Here is a 15487-nt window from a genome sequence, read left to right as displayed (position 1 = left end):
TTTGTTTTACTTCAATGTTTATTTTAACCAGGTCTCAAATCAGACTATACTTTCTGGTTTATTTTTCAGAGTAATATAATTGGAAGTGCTTCTCCTATATTTGAGGAAGAACAAATTGGTGATTGGATGGTGGATTAATAAGTAGCTGTTGTATTCCGAGAGTAAGAAGATATTTTGGGAGTTGGGAAGAACTGGATTTTCACCCTAGTCTAGCAGCTTTGCTGCTCACTTAAACACAGATGAATGAAGACCCCATTTGGAAAATCGCCAGGTCAGCGGTCCAGAGCTGATGCAGGTGAGGTGTTACTGAATTTCGGGTTTTTGTTTGTTGTTTTTTAGTGGGTAAAAAAGTGTCCTTATTTCATAGATTTTTCTTACATACTCATGGCTTTATGAAGCTGTTACTGTTTGTGGTTGTGGGGGGTTTTTTGTGATTTTTTTTTTTAAATAAGAATTATTGCTTTCATTATAGAAACTGTGGAATTGAAAGGATATACATACATTTAATTAAGCTGTACAGACTTACATATAAGAAATTGTACTGGTTTTGGCTGCATGGAGTTAAATTTATTCATAGTAGCTTACATGGTGCTATGTTTTGGATTTGTGCTGAAAACAGTGTTGATAACACACTGATGTTTTAGTTATTGCTGAACAGTGCTTACACAGTGTCAAGGCCTTTTCTCTTTCTCATGCTGCCCCCCTGTAGCAAGTAGGCTGCGGGTGCACAAGAAGTTGAGAGGGGACACAGCTGGGACACCTTACCCCAAATGACCAAATCGATATTCCATACCATAGACTAACACTTTAAGGGCAAAATTTCTCTTTTGCTCATCTCAGAAGTGCTGGAAAATAAACAGTAACATATTTGCCATATATTTATAACTTGCTCTAAAATTTTTAATGATTTTATAGAAATTGATCAGATAGTAATTGTGAAAGAGCATCTCAAAAACGCTTCAGAAAGGTTTTTCTAAATGTACACAGAGATTATTGCTACATTGTGTGTTTTGTAAATTGAAATAACTAGTCAAAGTATTTTAAAGAATTCTTTATTTGAAGAAACTTAAAATATGAGTAACCACTTAGCCTTTTATGACGGGTTAGACTAATTCCGTTTTGCAGCTCGATAGACTAATGAATCTCAGTAAATATTGTGGACTCTGTAGTAAGGATTATCAGCAATGACAAACAAAAAATCAAGTTACTAGTCAAGAATTGTTCTGTATGCTGGCATTTGGTCTTGTATAAACTAAGACAGACTGCTTTACCTGTACATTCTGTTTGGACTACTGTGCAGGACAGGGACTAGAAATTATCAATTTTAAGTTAAGAATTTTATAGTCCAGCATTTTGTGGATGAAAATGTTTGTAATGGGTTTGCGTGGCAAAGTTTTGGTAGCGGGGGGGCCACAGGGGTGGCTTCTGTGAGAAGCTGCTAGAAGCTTCCCCTATGTCCAATAGAGGCAATGCCAGCCAGCTCCAAGATGGATCCGCCACTGGCCAAGGCTGAGCCAATCAGCAACGGTGGTAGTGCCTCTGTGATAACATATTTAAGAAGGGGTGGGGGGGACTGCACGGAACAATAGCAACGGAGAGAGAGGAGGGAGAATACGTGAGATGAACAACTCTGCAGACACCAAGGTCAGTGAAGAAGGAGGGGGAGGAGGTGCTCCAGGCACCAGAGCAGAGATTCCCCTGCAGCCCGTGGTGAAGACCATGGTGAGGCAGGCTGTCCCCCTGCAGCCCATGGAGGTGCATGGTGGAGCAGATATCCACCCTGCAGCCCATGGAGGACCCCACGCCGGAGCAGGTGGATGTGCCTAAAGGAGTCTGTGACCCCATGGGAAGCCTGTGCTGGAGCAGGCTCCTGGCAGGACCTGTGGACCTGTGGAGAGAGAGGAGCCCATGCTGGAGCAGGTTTGGTGGCAGGACTTGTAACCCCATGTGGGACCCACGCTGGAGCAGTCTGTTCCTGAAGGACTGCAGCCCATGGAAGGGACCCACGCTGGAGCAGTTCGTGAAGAACTGCAGCCCGTGGGAGGGACCCCACGCTGGAGCAGGGGAAGAGTGTGAGGAGTTCTCCCCTTGAGGAAGAAGGAGCGGCAGAGAGAACGTGTGATGAACTGACCGCAACCCCCATCCCCCTGCACCGCTTGGGGGGAGGAGGTAGAGAATTTGGGAGTGAAGTTGAGCCCGGGAAGAAGGGAGGGGTGGGGGGAAGGTGTTTTAAGATTTGGCTTTTATTTCTCATTGCCCTGTTCTGATTTGACTGGCAATAAATTAAACTGATTTCCCCAAGTTGGGTCTGTTTTGCCCGTGACGATAATTGGTGCGTGATCTCTCCCTGTCCTTATCTCGGCCTACGAGCCTTTCCTTACATTTTTTTCTCTCCCCTGTCCAGCTGAGGAGGGGGAGTGATAGAGGCGCTTTGGTGGGCACCTGGCATCCAGACACGGTCAACCCACCACAATGTTGAAAGTGATCTGTTCGTTCAGTTGAACTTAGCTGAGTAATGTAACTTACTGTGGAGTAATTGCTGGAGGTGACTTAGACATTAAACTTAGATTTACGATTTTTGGAAAGGCACAGCATTGAAGAAGCTTTCCGGGTGGAATGCAGCTGGTATGCAAGGAATCTATTCCACAGAAAGTTCCCTAAGCCTGCAACCTTAGATGTCGGCAACACCAGGGGAGCCTGGTGCACTGGCTCTAAGAGGAGTTGCCCAGAGGGTCGAATGGTGTGGAGACACCACGGCCAAGTTCTGCGATAAGGGAACTCAGAGGAGTACCACGGCACCGATAAGCTGCATATTTGCTACCCTGAGTCAACAAACTGTCATGATTTTGACAAAATGCTGCCCTTTGGTAAACTTTGCTCATTATAATATCATTATAATACCAAAACACACCTCCATCCCAGAAACTACCTGCCTCTAAGGTGCGACCGCTCCTCACTGAGCCTGCGCTTTGAATTTTTCCTAGCTTATACCTTTAAAACGAAGCGAGAAAGTTTTACACCAATCATAGCAAAGTATGTATGACTAGAGTCCCTCAAGCTCCACCTGAAAGGTAAAAATACTATAAATTAGCCTAAGAGAGAGGGGATGTTAGGGAAGATACCATCGTGTGCTACTCTGACCTTTGGGATCAGTCGGTGGGCTGAGCCTCTCTTTCCCCCCCATCGGGACGCCTTTGGGTAAGAATCTAACACTTGTTTGTACCAAGTGCCTCCCCGGGAAATTTAGAAACCTCTATAGAGTCGCTTTTATGTCTTTTGATGCATCTGTGTTATCCAAAGCTTTGGTATTTGCATGTGCCTTGCAGTCAGTGAATTTATCGCCGGTAATCCAAAGAACCTGTGTGTCTGTTGCTTTAATAAATTGCTTTGATTTATCGGTCTAGCCATGATAGTTGTCATTGAATGCGACCAGACACTTTAAGTGTGGCCGTGGTAGTTCATGCAGCACAACTAGACAAAAGGTGCCTACGTTATTTGTGCATCCGTAATCATGATAGTTCAGTGCACTGAACGCGACCGGACTTATAACGATAAATTGGGTACCTTCCAAAGCCCTCTTGACACAACAGAAAAATTGGCGTAGTCGGCAGGATTACCGTGGATAAACTGCTGCAAAGATTCAAATGTGCCCCTTCCCAGGCTGGGAAGGAGTGGGCTCAGAAATTTTGGAAGGATGAAGAGAAAGTGGTAGAACGCATTGAGCAGTGTCAGGCTGCGCAAAAGTTTAGAGTGAAAAAGGGTAAAGGTGTGATTTGTGCAGTGTTAGGAGCCTGTTTATCTTGTGCTCAGCAAGAGGCTAAAGAAACCCCTGCTCCCAAACTAGTTTCTGATGTAGAATATACAGCCTTAAAATCGGAAAATGAGGTGTTGAAGTCATCATTGGTCTTTGAGAGGGAGACAGGAAAGATGCTAGGAACCAGAGCTGATAAACTCGTGAATGAGAATAATCATCTCAAACAATTGCTGGAAAGGGTTAATCGGCTGTTATATCAACCTTCTGTTCCGGTTAAGCAGATTCGCAGATTGATGCATAGTGCAAGCTTTGGAACACTACAAAACAAAAGGGATTTTAACTTATCCACTCTAGTTATACATGGAAATGAGGTATATTCCAGAGATGAATCGAGTTGGAATGACTCTCTTCAGATGGCTAGACTTCAGGCCATCCCAGGACAGACAATACAAATTGGCTGCCGAGTGACTAATGGATCTACTTACCGTCAGCCGACTGAAATTAAAACAGTCTACACTGACTCTTCCAGACCAGAAAATTATAATACCTAGTGTTACAAAATAACTGAACCCAATTCAGATTGTTGGTACAATCTCACCTATACCAAACCTATGATTGTGTACTGTCTTTTGGTGATAGTTCAGTGCACTGAACGCGACCGGACTTATAACGATAAATCGGGTACCTTCCAAAGCCCTCTTGACGCAACACTTACTTTGTAGTTGTTTTGTCTCTTCTGGAATTACTTCATGTTCTTTGGTGGGGGGAAATGATGCCCTTCCTATTTTGTGCTGCAAAACTCACTAGTGACCTGCACAGTGAAAAACTTTGTAGATAAATGGTGCAGCACATCATCTAACCCTGAGCATTGTTTATTGGTGCTTTCCAAAAAATCTCGTGAAACCAAATCAGTTTCATATAAAATTTGGAAAACAATTAATTTTTAAAATATCCAAGTGATAGTCCATTATGGTGCTTTTAAATACTTACCCAATTCATTCAGAAGTGAAGCAAGTGATACTGGAAGATTTCTTTGAAACCTTTTGGTTTCAAAACCAGACTTTCAAAAACATTTTTACTTGTGACTAGCTTGCATTAATGTTAATTTGCTGTCACTCATTTGAAACATGTAGTGATTTCAAAGATATTTCCTGAAAGTGTTTTTAATAGATAGTTTTAAAGAAGAAACCAACTGCAGAGTTTAAGTGGCCTTTATTGCTTTTTGAAAAAAAAAACAAACTTAAGTGGTGATGGAATTATCTGCTGTATGTTTCCTAATTATAGACATATATTAGGAAAGAGTGTATCAGGTAGCTATTATTGAGAGACTGCATAACCAACTCCATAATGTTTTTGTGTGTGTGTTTTGGGTTAGTTTCTAAACATACAACTACTGAGCAGGAAAGACCGAACACTTGTTTATCATCGTAGTTTCACAGATAGTGGTCAAATTCTTTGAAAAGAACAGCAAAAGCAGCAATTGATTTCATCAGAGTTTATAAAATGAAGATTTTGAAGGCTGAAAGAAAGACCTTGCAATGTGATATAAATTAAAATTATAGTGAGTTCACCGTATTTTATTAAAATAAAAAAAAAAACCCAACTGTGAGAGAAAAAGCTATCGAAAGCACAACTAGGTCAAGTGACAAGGAGCTGGAATTAGAAATCCAAATCAGTAGTAAAGACTTAGATGTAGTGGCTTTTTTGAAAAAGCTAATTTTCCTCTGTCCTGTCTGCCTGCCTACGAAGGAGAGGCTTTTATTTGCTGTAAAGTAGGTTTAAAAGAGGAGAAAAATACATTTGACTAAAATATCCAGGTTTTTGAAGTCTACCTCTACTGGGAAACAGACTTAATAGTTCCATCTTGAGAAATAAAGGATAACACCAAAGATGGAGAAATGAAGGAAAGCCAAACCTGTTTCTTATTTTTTCACAACAGTAGAGTGTGTGTCTGAAGCCTCAGTGATTTTGTTAAAATATAGAGCAGCTTTGCAGGATATAGTTTCAGTAGATCAGCCAGCAGCTTTGTGCTTGGCATTGTGCCTGTGCTTCTAATTAGCGCATGGTTCTCACCAGTATAGGTGAATCCCAATTTTTTTCATTAACATAATCTAATATAATTGTCTGTAAGATAAGTTGTGATTACCATTGTGTTTACATTTCTATTTCGTCTTTTTGAGTCTAGTGATCACTTGTTTTATGCTGTAGAAGTGTAAGACATGGTCCTTTACAGTCCTTCCTAGCTGTTACCAGTACTGTCCTTGTGAATTAAGAAGAGATCTCACTCCAAGATGCGACTTGGTTAAAAATGCAATGAAATCTTTTGGTCTGGAATTCATTTTACCACTCTCCTGATCCAGTTTCCCAAACTCTTAAAGTTGACATTAGGCGATATTAGGTGTGAATTAACACATCTCTGTGTCCTGGTTTCGGCTGGGATAGAGTTAATTTTCTTCCTAGTATCTGGCATAGTGCTGTGTTTTGGATTTAGGATGAGAAGAATGCTGATAACACACTGATGTTTTAGTCGTTGCTAAGTACTGCTTATGCTAGTCAAGGACTTTTCAGCTTCCCATGCTCTGCCAGGTGCACAAGAAACTGGGAAGGGGCACAGCCAAGACAGTTGACCCAAACTGGCCAAAGGGCTATTCCATACCATATGACATCATGCTCAGTATATAAGCTGGGGGGAGTTGGCTGGGGAGCAGCGATCGCTGCTCGGGAACTGTCTGGCTATCAGTCGGTGGGTGGTGAGCAATTGCGTTGTGAATCACTTGATTTGTATATTATTATTATTACCACCACTACTACTACTATTTTACTTTATTTCAATTATTAAACTGTTCTTATCTCAACCCAGGAGTGTTTCTCACTCTTACTCCTCCGATTCTCTCCCCCATCCCACTGGGGCACGGGGAGTGAGCCAGCGGCTGCATGGTGCTTAGTTGCTGGCTGGGGTTAAACCACGACACTGTGGAATTTTTAGGTCCCTCAAAGTAATTCTGAAAGAGCCATTAGATCAAAAATAATTCTCATGTGATTATATGGTGTTACCACAGCAGATTCTGAAATATAATTTTAAAATGTCCAGCTTTTGCTGCCTGTCCTAAAGACAGGGGATATTCTGAGAAATAAGCTGTGGTGTGTTTTCAAGAGTCCATCTAATTTTGATGGACTGAATGGAGAGTACCATCTGATATGACAACAATTTAAAACATTGCTAGTAGCTTTTCCCATCCTTCTTCCATTCTCTCCTCCTACCTCCCCCAGTTGAAATGTGTGTACTCCCTCAAAGAATCATAGAATGCTTTGGGTTGGAAAGGACCTTTAGAGACCATCTAGCCCAACCCCCCTGCAGTGAGCAGGGACAGCTTTAACTAGATCAGCTTGCTCAGAGCCCCATCCAACATGGCCTTGAATGTTTCTAGGGAAGGGGCCTCCACTACTTCTCTGGGCAACCTGTTCCAGTGCTTCACCACCGTCATTGTAAAAAATTTCTTCCTTATATCCAGCCTAAATCTATTCTTCTTTAGTTTAAATCCATTATTCCTTGTCCTGTCACAACAGGCCTTGCTAAAAATATTCTCCCCATCTTTCCTATAGGCCCCCTTTACGTACTGGAAGGCCGCAATAAGGTCTCCTCGCAGCCTTCTCTTCTCCAGGCTGAACAACCCCAACTCTCTCAGCCTGGCCTCGTAGGAGAGGTGTTCCAGCCCTCGGATCATTTTGGTGGCCCTCGTCTGGACCCGCTCCAGCAGGTCCACGTCCTTCTTGTGCTGAGGGCCCCAGAGCTGGATGCAGTACTCCAGGTGGGGTCTCACCAGAGCAGAGCAGAGGGGCAGAATCACCTCCCTCGACCTGCTGGCCACGCTTGTTCTGATGCAGCCCAGGATTCGGTTGGCTTTCTGGGCTGCAAGCGCACATTGCCAGCTCATGTCCAGCTTTTCATCTACCAGTCCCCCCAAGTCCTCCTCTGCAGGGCTGCTCTCAATCTCTTCATCTCCCAGCCTGTATTGATATCAGGGGTTGCCCCATCCCAGGTGCAGGACCTTGCACTTGGCCTTGTTGAACCTCATGAGGTTCACACAGGCCCACCTCTCCAGCTTGTCCAGGTCCCTTTGGATGACATCTTGTCCTTCTGGCATGTCAACGGCACCACTCAGCTTGGTGTTGTCTGCAAACTTGCTGAGGGTGCACTCAATCCTACTGTCTATGTCATTGATGAAGTTATTAAACAGCACCGGTCCCAGTACGGACCCCTGAGGGACCCCACTTGTCACCGGTCTCCATGTGGACATCGAGCCATTGACCACGACCCTCTGGATGCGACCATCCAGCCAATTCCTTATCCACCAAACAGTCCACCCATCAAACCCATATCTCCCCAATTTAGAGAGAAGGATGTTGTGGGGGACTGTGTCGAAGGCTTTACAGAAGTCCAAGTAGATGACATCCATTGCTTTTCCCTTGTCCACTGATGCAGCCACTCCTTCATAGAAAGCCACTAGGTTAGTCTGGCAGGACTTGCCCTTGGTGAAGCCGTGCTGGCTGTCTCGAATCACCTCCCTGTCCTCCATGTGCTTGAGCATAGCTTCTAGGAGGATCTGTTCCATGATCTTCCCAGGCACAGAGGTGAGGCTGACAGGTCGGTAGTTCCCAGGGTCCTCCTTTCTTCCCTTTTTAAAAATGGGCACAACATTTCCCTTCTTCCAGTCAGCAGGGACTTCACCTGACTGCCATGACTTTTCAAATATCATGGAGAGTGGCTTGGCAACTACATCAGCCAATTCCCTCAGGACTCTGGGATGCATCTCATCAGGTCCCATAGACTTGTGTACATTGAGGTTCCTCAGGTGGTCTCGAACCTGATCTTCCCTTACAGTGGGAGGGGCTTTACCCCCCTGGTCCCCATCTTGCAGTCCATCGATTCGGGAGGGGTGAGGAGAGAGGTTGCCGGTGAAGACCGAGGCAAAGAAGTTGTTGAGTGCCTCAGCCTTCTCCTCGTCTGTTGATACTAGGTCGCCATTCTTGTTCATCAGGGCGGGGTATGCTTTCTTTAACCTTCCTTTTCTGGTTGATGTACCTGTAGAAGCCCTTCTTGTTATTCTTTACGTCCCTTGCCAAATTCAGCTCCATCCTCGCCTTGGCCTTCCTGACCCCCTCCCTACACAACCGGGCAGTTTCCCTGTACTCCTCCCAGGACACCTGTCCCTGCTTCCACTGCCTGTGCAGTTCCCTTTTACTCTTTAGTTTGACCAGCAGGTCTCGACTCAGCCATGCTGGTCTCTTCCCTTCCTTGCCTGATTTTTTACACTTGGGGACTGATAGCTCATGTGCTCTATGGAAGGTGTCCTTAAAGATCTGCCAGCTCTGTTCCGTTCCCCTGTCCCTGAGGACCATCTCCCAGGGGGTCCTTCTGACTAACTCCTTGAAGAGCTGGAAGTTTGCTTTTTCTAAAATGTTTATTTTATTTCTGTGTTCTCTTACCCTTTTTTCTTTCTCTGTGAGAGTAGGGTAGAAGCATTCAGAAACATGGCTCCTATTTTTTCTATTGAATTTAACAGTCTGTTTTAAAGATACATTAGGCTGAATTAATTCAGGCTCAGAAGGCACAGGCCAACTGACAAATACTTAATTCTTTTGTTCTTGACTGGGAGTTAGGAGTTTGTGTTGACTTTTTATTATGGACAATATTTAATTTTGTAGTCATAAGAGATTGAGCCATAAATATTTTCTCCTTTCTCAGATCTATCAAAGTTTGACTCTTTGCTGCTTATTACAAAGAAGCATAAAAGAAATCTAATCACTTTGTGTGTGTGTTTGGGGTTTTTTTTGTTGCTGTTGTTCAGTATAAACTTCTGGTTTTATATTCATGGCAAGTTAGTTGTACAGAGTTTATTTTTAATGATGTCTAAAACATGGAATTTCATGGAATGTGCTAGTTAGAACAGTAGCACTTGTCATTCCATAGTCAGAAGGAGGTAAAGGGTATGAACTTAAATCCATTCAATGACATTCATGCTATATAGAATCTGATAACTCTCCATTATTGTTCTCTAATTACTGTTAACATCTTTGAAGTCACATCATTGTTTGCGACCAAACCGTGTTTGACCCCAAAACACTTGATACACTAATTTTTCACTTGAAAGATTTGTGTGAACGTATTGCCCTTGAAATTGTTGGGAAATTTTTAAATTTCTGTCTTTGAATTGGCACTTGACAGGGAATGACTAATGCTAATTATCCTTCTATCACAAGCCATTTAGGTGGTATTAGAGGTTTCAGAATAATTTCTGTAAGCAAAGTTGCTGCTTTGCTTGTTATGTTTGGCATTCTCTGCTAAAGGAGATGGATCAGCAACATATATGTTAAAAATTAATATATTAAAATATTTTTATTTGCTCTCAAATGTCTTAAGTCATTAAGACAGTAATACTTACAACATCATACATTTACAAATAAACATCTTTTTAAAGAAACTGTTTAAGCTGTTTGGAATTCTGTATTGAGAAAGAAAAGTCCTCTGTGCAGTTGATTTGTTGCCTTAGTAAGATAAGGTTTATGTTTATCTTATGTTGTGAGAGTTTATTTCTTCCTTTAATCTTGGGGAAGTGGAGAGGGAGGTGCTGATCTCTTCTCCCTGGTATCCTGTGATAGGATGCGTGGGAATGGTTCAAAGCTGCATCAGGGGAGGTTCAGACTTGACATTAGGAAGCATTTCTTTACCGAGAGGGTGGTCAAACACTGGAACAGGTTTCCCAGAGAGGTGGTTGATGCCCCAAGCCTGTCAGTGTTTTGAGGCATTTGGACAATGCCCTTAATATGCTTTAAGTTTTGGTCAGCCCTGAAGTGGTCAGGCAGTTGGACTAGATGATCGTTGTAGGTCCCTTCCAACTGAAAAAATAGTCTAGTTTATTCTGTTCTATACTGCCTTTTTGTGCTATCTCTGGACTTTAGTGTAAGCACCTATTAGGGAAATAGTCTTTCACATGCTTCTGTTATACAGATAGGAATATATACAACTTATTGATGCAATTTTGAGAGTAACAACACTGTTTAGAGTATAGTCTTCAAGTGTAAAACCAGTTTCCTGAGGTATAAAAATGGCATTTGCTTGATATTTTTAATATCTGTAATTATCTTGGCTAGTATTAAAAAGCATTATTTTAGATGCTTTTTATAATGAACGGGAGGAGGAGCAGTTTGAGACAGCTCTGGTATGCTACTGCCATTTTAATTGGACATCATCTTAGTGTGGTGGAAAATTATTAATATTTAAGATTTGAGAGGTCTGGCTAAGAAGTTTATCCTAACAAAAGGAAAATTCCTTTCCTCTAAAAGCTAGCAGTCTGTGATTATTTCCAATCCCCACTTCTGAGCAAGATAATACTGGATGTGCCACTCCTAGAGGCTCCACCAAGAGCCATCTCTCCAGAGTGTCAATTGTGGCAGTTAACAAGCTACTTAAGTAGTCCATCCCTCCCAGGCATGAGTACTAGGCCTTATTAACATATAAATGTTTGTCTGGAGTCCATTCTTCCCAAGAATGCACACCTGGCTTTGTTAAAATTAGAATGATTTTCCTCACCTCTTTCCTTTCTTTGAAACAGTATATAAGTGAGGTCTCTACAACTGCTTGTCAGAGAGCATGGGAGCAGAGGGGGAAATGCTGCCCGAATGTTCTCTCACTATGATCATAGTTAATAAAGCTTCTGTCTGACCTGTCTTAAAATTGTACTTGCGTTATTACACACTTGGAGTCCTGATATTCTCTGAAATTAGTTTTCCTGTGACTGAAAGGGGATCAGGCAGGGAGATTTGGTGTATTGTATATTTAACTACTCCACTAATGCAAATGCTAAATCAAGATTTCTTACATGTGTTTGAACTGTGCAAGCAGTTTCTGATGCTTTATCATTGGAATTGTCTTGATTTCAAAATCCTCACTAATGATTGCAAGGCTTATTGGTGTACTGCTTTACTAGTAATGAAAATGCTTTCCAGAGTGAGAAATAAAGTAGTACTGTTGACATCTTAAACATTCCCCGCGCCCGCACCCCCCCCCCCCCCCCCCCCCCCCGCCCCGGAAGTTTAGATACAATTCCAAACATCTGGATGCTATTCAATTTGGACCATACAAATAGTTTATAGAGTTCTTGTGTTTTTTTTCATTTACATTGGAAAAGCTATATTGCTGAGGAAATTTGCCTGAATAAAGATAGATTCAGGCAGGCAGATTCATTGGGTAATTTTGGTTTTGGCCTTACTCTGTAAGGATGTCATGGTTTAACCCCAGCTGACAACTAAGCAACACAAAGCCGCTCACTCACTCCCCCAGAGTGGGATGCGGGAGAGAATCGGAAGAGTAAAAGTGAGAAAACTCGTGGGATGAGATAAAGACAGTTTAATAGGTAAAGCAAAAGCCACACACACAAACAAAGCAAAACAAGGAATTCATTCACTACTTCCCATCGGCAGGCAGGTGTTCAGCCATCTCCAGGAAAGCAGGGATCCACCATGCGTAACAGTTACTTGGGAAGACAAATGCCAGAACTCTGAACGCTCCCCCTTCCTTCTTCTTCCCCCAGCTTTATATGCTGAGCAGGACATCATATGGTATGGGATATCTCTTTGGTCAGTTGGGGTCAGCTGTCCCAGCTGTGTCCCCTCCCAACTTGTGCACCTCCAGCCTACTCGCTGGTGGGGTGGAGTGAGAAGCAGAAAAGGCCTTGACACTGTGTAAACACTGCTCAGCAATAACAAAAGCATCTTTGTATTATCAACACTGTTTTCAGCACAAATCCAAAACATAATCCCATGTTTTAACCCCAGCCAGCAACTAAGCACCATGCAGCCGCTGGCTCACTCCCCCTGCCCCGGTGGGATGGGGGAGAGAATCAGAGGAGTAAGAGTGAGAAAAACTCCTGGGTTGAGATAAGAACAGTTTCATAATTGACATAAAATATACTAAAATAGTAATAATGACAATAACAATATAATAATGTTGTGGTTTAGCCCCAGCCAGCAACTAAGCACCACACAGCCGCTCACTCACTCCCCCTACCCCGGTGGGATGGGGGAGAGAATTGGAGGATTGAGAGTGAGAAACACTCCTGGGTTGAGATAAGAGCAGTTTAATAATTGAAATAAAATAAAGTAAAATAATAATAATAACAATATAATAATAATAGTAATAATAATATACAAAGCAAGTGATGCACAATGCAATTGCTCACCACCCGCCGACCGATACCCAGACAGTCCCCAAGCAGCGATCGCTGCTCCCCAGCCAACCCCCCCCAGTTTATATACTGAGCATGACGTCATATGGTATGGAATAGCCCTTTGGTCAGTTTGGATCAACTATTCTGGCTGTGCCCCCTCCCAGTTTCTTGTGCACCTGGCAGAGCATGGGAAGCTGAAAAAGTCCTTGACTAGCATAAGCAGTACTCAGCAACAACTAAAAACATCAGTGTGTTATCAACATTCTTCTCCTACTAAATCCAAAACACAGCACTATGCCAGCTATTAGGAAGAAAACTAACTCTATTCCAGCAAAAACCAGGACAGTGTCCACCCCTTATTCTATACCATCTACATCATGCACAGGCCCTCCCCTTTCCAATGTGTTCCAATTAATCACCACCGCTTTCCCTATCTTGATATATATACACAGATATCATTCCCTTCGTCTATGGGCCATCCCTCTAAAATGTCCATTGAGTTCATTTAGCCCATGACTTTGGGTTCCATCCGTCATCACAGTCTTTCAGAGCAGGAGAGGTGGTGTGCAGTGTTGGATTGTTGCATGCTGAAGCCAGTTCTCATTCCAACACGGTTTTGTCAAAGTTCATTTTCATTAAGCTGGGAAATTCTTACTGTAATACGATTGATGTGGCATATAGCAATCATAATATACAGTATTATATACTTAATATTAACCTACTATATTATTATATTAACATTATATTATATTATTATATTAACATGCAGTTAAGAGACAACATACAGTTAAGAGATAACATACAGTATTATAAAGCAATTAACATCATAACATTCAGTTTATTGGCTATTTTCACCCAAAATCAAATTCCCTTTGAGGTACACACTGGACTTCCCCACCCTTTCGCATCACCCACCAAGCGCACCCAGGTCCTTGAGCAAAAGCAATCCCACGAATGGGTTTGCCTTTGCCAGAGGGGGAAGTAACCCAGACTGTCTTCCCCAGCATATTTTTCATGTGCACTACAGGAACTTTATCTCCTTCTACAGTACGTAAAAGTTTTGATTGGGCAGGGCCAGCTCGATTGGCAGATCCCCTGGTGTTGACTAACCAGGTGGCTTTTGCTACATGCGTATCCCAATGTTTCAATGTACCACGACCCATTGCTCTCAGGGTAGTCTTAACAGTCCGTTGTATCACTCAATTTTCCCCGAGGCTGGTGCATGGTAAGGGATGTGATATACCCACTCAATGCCGTGCTGTTTGGCCCAGGTGTCTATGAGGTTGTTTCGGAAATGAGTCCCGTTGTCTGACTCGATTCTCTCTGGGGTGCCATGTCGCCACAGGACTTGCTTTTCAAGGCCCAGGATGGTGTTCTGGGCAGTGGCATGGGGCACGGGATATGTTTCCAGCCATCCGGTGGTTGCTTCCACCATCGTGAGCACACAGCGCTTTCCTTGGCGGGTCTGTGGGAGTGTGATATAATCAATCTGTCAGGCCTCCCCATATTTATATTTCAGCCATTGTTCACTATACCCGAGGGGCTTGAACCACTTGGCTTGCTTGATTGCAGTGCATGTTTCACACTCATGAATAACCTGTGCAATACTGTCCATAGTTAAGTCCACCCCTTGGTCACGAGCCCATTTATATGTTGCATCTCTTCCTTGATGGCCTGAGGTGTCATGGGCCCACCAAGCTATAAATAATTCACCCTGATGTTGCCAGTCCAGATCCACCTGAGCCACTTCAATCTTAGCAGCCTGATCTACCTGCTGGTTGTTTGGATGTTCTTCAGTGGCCCGACTCTTGGGTACATGAGCATCTATGTGACGAACTTTTACAACCAGGTTCTCTACCCGGGCAGCAATATCTTGACACAATGCGGCGGCCCAGATTGGTTTGCCTCTGCGCTGCCAGTTGCTCTGCTTCCATTGCTGCAGCCACCCCCACAGGGCATTTGCCACCATCCATGAGTCAGTATAGAGATAAAGGACTGGCCACTTTTCTCTTTCAGCAATATCTAAAGCCAGCTGGATGGCTTTCACCTCTGCAAACTGACTCGACTCCCCTTCTCCTTCAGCACTTTCTGCGACTTGTCGTATAGGACTCCATACAGCAGCCTTCTACCTCCGATGCTTTCCCACAAGACAACAGGACCCATCAGTGAACAGGGCATATTGCTTTTCATTTTCTGGCAATTTATTATACAGTGGGGCCTCTTCAGCACGTGTCACCTCCTCCTCTGGTGATATTGTGAAGTTTTTTCCTTCTGGCCAGTCCATGATCACTTCCAAGATTCCTGGGCGACTGGGGTTTCCTATTCGAGCCCACTGTGTGATTAGTGCAACCCACTTACTCCACGTAGCATCAGTTGCATGATGTGGAGAGGGGACCCTCCTTTTGAACATCCAGCCCAGCACCGGCAGTCGGGAGCCCAGCAGGAGCTGTGCTTCAGTACCAACCACTTCCGAAGCAGCTCGAACCCCTTCATATGCTGCCAATAT

At 43.3% G+C, this 15487-nt stretch overlaps 1 protein-coding gene across 1 annotated transcript in view; it reads left to right on the top strand.

Moving 5' to 3' along the window:
• Positions 1 to 243: 243 nt before the first annotated feature.
• The window catches only part of LOC142596500 (spindlin-Z), a 40366-nt gene continuing 25122 nt past the window's right edge, over positions 244 to 15487 (top strand). The window contains exon 1 of the mRNA XM_075725626.1: positions 244 to 295. Within this exon, the coding sequence (XP_075581741.1) occupies positions 244 to 295 (52 nt within the window). The remainder of the gene's footprint in view (positions 296 to 15487) is intronic.

The sequence above is a fragment of the Pelecanus crispus genome, chromosome W, assembly GCF_030463565.1.
Source record: "Pelecanus crispus isolate bPelCri1 chromosome W, bPelCri1.pri, whole genome shotgun sequence".
Taxonomy (NCBI): Eukaryota; Metazoa; Chordata; class Aves; order Pelecaniformes; family Pelecanidae; genus Pelecanus; species Pelecanus crispus.
Note: the sequence above shows the minus strand (reverse complement) of the source record. Positions and strands in the feature narration are given on the sequence as shown.